Source organism: Musa acuminata, chromosome BXJ1-11, assembly GCF_036884655.1.
Source record: "Musa acuminata AAA Group cultivar baxijiao chromosome BXJ1-11, Cavendish_Baxijiao_AAA, whole genome shotgun sequence".
NCBI classification, from domain to species: domain Eukaryota; kingdom Viridiplantae; phylum Streptophyta; class Magnoliopsida; order Zingiberales; family Musaceae; genus Musa; species Musa acuminata.
This window is the reverse complement of record NC_088337.1, coordinates 4,503,871-4,507,714: the sequence shown is the minus strand read 5'-3', so window position 1 is coordinate 4,507,714 and position 3,844 is coordinate 4,503,871. Positions and strand designations below refer to the sequence as shown.

At 45.5% G+C, this 3,844-nt stretch overlaps 1 protein-coding gene across 1 annotated transcript; it reads left to right on the top strand.

Moving 5' to 3' along the window:
* Positions 1–1,693: 1,693 nt before the first annotated feature.
* On the top strand, positions 1,694–3,222 carry LOC103970485 (heavy metal-associated isoprenylated plant protein 35). The gene is made up of 3 exons (XM_009384274.3): positions 1,694–1,941; positions 2,015–2,090; positions 2,169–3,222. The coding sequence occupies exons 1-3, from the start codon at positions 1,900–1,902 to the stop codon at positions 3,014–3,016; spliced, it is 966 nt and encodes a 321-aa protein (XP_009382549.2). The 5' UTR covers positions 1,694–1,899; the 3' UTR covers positions 3,017–3,222.
* Positions 3,223–3,844: the final 622 nt, after the last annotated feature.

Here is a 3,844-nt window from a genome sequence, read left to right as displayed (position 1 = left end):
GCCTCTACTGCTCTTTCTCTCTTTCATTCTTTTCTGGCTTTAACTTTCTATCGTGGAAGCCATTTAGTGCAGCGAGGATGAGTTCTCCTTTTCAGCGGTCACTAAGGAACAGGCTTAAGCATTAAGCTGATGCAATGGCCAATAATTCTTGCGGATAACTATGTATGTGGTGGGATCACCTGTTTGATCGGATGGCCAAACAGTCGAAGAACTCTCTTGGGAACTACTTTCTCTCTCACTGCTCTATCTGGTACCCGAGGTTGAAGACGTTGAAGCTTTTGGAGTCACAACCCACACAGCCTTTTGTTCAGTGGGATTTCTACTTTAGCCATCGAGCAGATGAAGCTGAGAGCTCCATGTACATCATCATCATCAGGTCCCCTGTTGCCACCATTGGATTACTATACCTATCGATTCTCCTTCGTGAAGAGCAACCAGGGAAGCTGAAGCCCAGGGCTGTGGCTGTAGACCCAGAGGCCATCGGTGTCAGTTTCAGAGGACACTGGAACCCCTGTACCTAACAGTCAACGAGATCATTTCAGTGTACATCACTTCCCTCTCTCTCTCTCTCTCATCAAAAGAAGTGGAGTCACCTCACAGCTTCTGTCCTGAGCTTGCCTGTGGTGGCAGGTTGAGTTAAACTTAACATGAGGTGAATCCTCAGTTTACTGCTGAGAACAAGTGAGATTAGACTCAACAGCCAGAATGTTCCACTTGCTTTGGCTTCAACCCTTCATCTCAAAGGATGCAACCAAAATCGAAGAGCACACGAAAGAATGCCAAAAAAAGTGTTCTTCCTGCTCCGATAGAAAACCGCCCACCTATCTATCTATTGGTGTTTCCTTTTGCTTTGGCAGAGCCACCGATGCAGAAGACCTCTGGCTTTTCACAGTGCACACCATATAAGTCACAGATTTGTGGCCAAAGTAAGAGAAGAGGAAAAGTAATTCAAACACCAGTTGCCTTTTGGCCTTTTTCAGAATTCACTTGCTTTTTCTGTGATAAAGAGCTGAGGGTAAAGGCTGCTGCTGCCACCATTGAATGAAGGACTGATTGTTAAACAGTGAAAGCTTGGTGCAGAAGATTTCTCTGCAACTCAGTCATCTCATCTCGCATAAGCTATGTGCCGACCCATCCATTACAGCATCATTTGACAGGGAAAGATAAATTAATGCCTAACTAATAAGCTCACATATTTCTCTCGGAAGATGAGGGAATCACTTTGCCTGCAAGAAAGGACATGCTTCTCTTCATATGCATGTCTCTGGTTGGTGGCATCATATGATTGGAGGTTTTGTTTGGTTATTTCATGCACGATGGCTTTTCCTTCTTAATAATGAAGTTTCCTTTTGGCAGCATTTACGCCTCTCTTATTGATCAAAGTTTGTAATCATTCCCATGAAGAATGATCACCAACCGAGAGTCAGAATACGTATAGAAGAAGAAGAAGACGATTTGATGGATCCTACGATTTCATCAAATGAATTCTTTTTGTTCTTATTCAGCTTTCCTTTCTTTCTTTCTTTTTTCCTTTTTCTTTTCTTTTACTAAAAGGGTGTAACTCTCCGTACAGCATTCATTGATCATCCTTCAATAATACCAATGGATCTCTCTCTCTCTCTCTCTCTCTCTCTCTCTCTCTCTCTCTCTCTCTATATATATATATATATATATATGTATATGTATATGGATTTTGTTCTCCAATAGAGAGCGCATCTTAAGCATAACACTCTTTCATTCTCTCACCTCGGTCTGTGTGACTGTATCCGTTCCAACTCCACTTGCCCGTCTATATATTTCTTTGCAGCAGCTTCTGCCATCCCCCTTCCGAGTCTTACATCCGCCATCCTCATCTCTACCCTTTATCAATCAATCTTCACTTTTGTAGCAAATACTGCCATGGCATCAGGAGAAGAGCCTTCAGAATCTCTCAAATACAAGGTACTGATGTTCTCCTCCTCAAATCTTTTTCTCCAAATACTATTATCTTAAACGCAATCTTTCTTGTTCTCAGACTTGGGTGTTAAAGGTCTCCATCCACTGTGAAGGATGCAAGAAGAAGGTGAAGAGAATCCTCAGAAGCATTCCAGGTAACCTGGCCTTCAGAGATCGTGCAATCCGAGCCTCTTCGCCTTATGATCAACTTCACTCTGCTGCATCATTTGCAGGCGTTTATGATTCGGAGATCGACGCAAGGCAGAACAAAGTCACAGTCAAGGCCATTGTCGATGCTGAAACTCTCATCAAGAAGCTATCCAAGTCGGGCAAGCAGGCTAAGCTGTGGCCGGAGAAGAAACCCAGCAACCAAGATCCCAACACTGGCGACAACAGCAGTAAGAAGGAGAGCAAAGCCTCCTCTAAACCCAAAGAGCCATCAGAGAACCCTGAGAAGAAGACAATCCCTTCTGAGACTAGCGCTGCTGTCACTGCTGCCGCCGCCGCCCCTGCCAAGGCTTCGGATGCTAACAAAACCGAAGCTGGAGCCAAACCTCAAACAGAGCCTGCAAAAGCCGATAGCAAACCCGAGGAGAGCAACACAGAAGAGCCCCAGATTTCTGATGCAAAGAAGGCTGACACTGCTACTCAGCAGCCTGAGAAGCCGGCCGCTGCGGTTGACAGCACTGAGAAGAGTTCCGCCGTCAGTGAAGCGAGCAGCGATAACGGTGGCGGTAAGAAGAAAGGCAACAAGTCACAGAAACGGAGCTCCGAGGACGTCGGAACGAATTCAAATCGCGGCAGCATCAACCCACCACCACCGCAGCACACGTACTCCCACCCGACGTACCCCCCGCCTCCGGCGTACGTCATGAGCTACAACATGGCGCAACCCACCGTCAGCCAAGCCTACTACGCTTCGCCGATGCCGCCGTCCTCGCAGGGGTACGTGTACATGCCATATCCTCCGCCTCCGGAGTTCTACTACGGCTCCATGGAACCTAGCTTGCCGGCACCGATGCAGCCGCCGCATGACAACGTGTTCAGCGACGAGAACCCGAATGCATGCAATCTTATGTGATCGTGGCCGGCGGGTAGCCGGAATCCCGAAGTCTTCATAGCATATCCTTTCCTTGGTTTCGTCATCCATTAGGTGTTGGACGAATGTTTCTGTAGATGTACCCAAGTGCTTAACTGTATGAACTTATACTACTTGTATGAGTCAAGTACTCTGTTCTGGTGGTGTTAATTGAATTGCAGTTCCAATGTCTTCTTCTTCTTCTTCTTCTTCTTCTACAGTGCCATGTTTCCCTCGGTTCTTTTCTGATGTCAAGTTTTCTGTTCTTGAGTGTTTGATGAAGTCCAAGCGGGAGGAGCTGTTGTCATGTGAGGTTTGGTTGTTTGAAGGTTTCATTCATGACAAAAAGGAATTGGATCTTCCATAGTTAATTCTCTCAAAGATAATATAGAAAATGACTAACGCTAGAGGTTAAGAATGGTGTGTGTGATCTGAATTGTCTTTAGCTATTTCTCATGCAAAAGGATAGACAAAGAATGAGGAATTAGCAGACCAACACTAGTTTACTACAACATGTCTAAAACCTGAAAGAGGAGAAGGACCTAATTGTGTCAGATTCAGCTGACCTTTTCTGTGGCTTGAGTTTGACTGGTTTGGAAGGAAGTGTTAATGCTGCGACCTCAAGTACTGTGTGGCCATGTCAAGTTCTCCCTTCAATGGGGCCGGCTGAAGTGCTTCATTGCATTTTTGCAAGACCACATGGAACAAGTTGCAAGTTTTTAGTTTGGACTCCCAAGTAGAATGATGAGAACAAAGTCTCTGGTTCTCTGATTCACTTGGACATGGACAACTAGGAAGAAGGGTATTGTAAACTTGATCCTGAAGAGGGGT

Excerpts from the sequence above, each read along its gene's own strand:
- LOC103970485 (XM_009384274.3), top strand. The coding sequence starts at position 1,900 with ATGGCATCAGGAGAAGAGCCTTCAGAATCTCTCAAATACAAG. Across the intron at positions 1,942-2,014 it reads CAGAATCTCTCAAATACAAG|ACTTGGGTGTTAAAGGTCTC; the intron begins GTACTGATGTTC and ends TCTTGTTCTCAG. Across the intron at positions 2,091-2,168 it reads AATCCTCAGAAGCATTCCAG|GCGTTTATGATTCGGAGATC; the intron begins GTAACCTGGCCT and ends CATCATTTGCAG.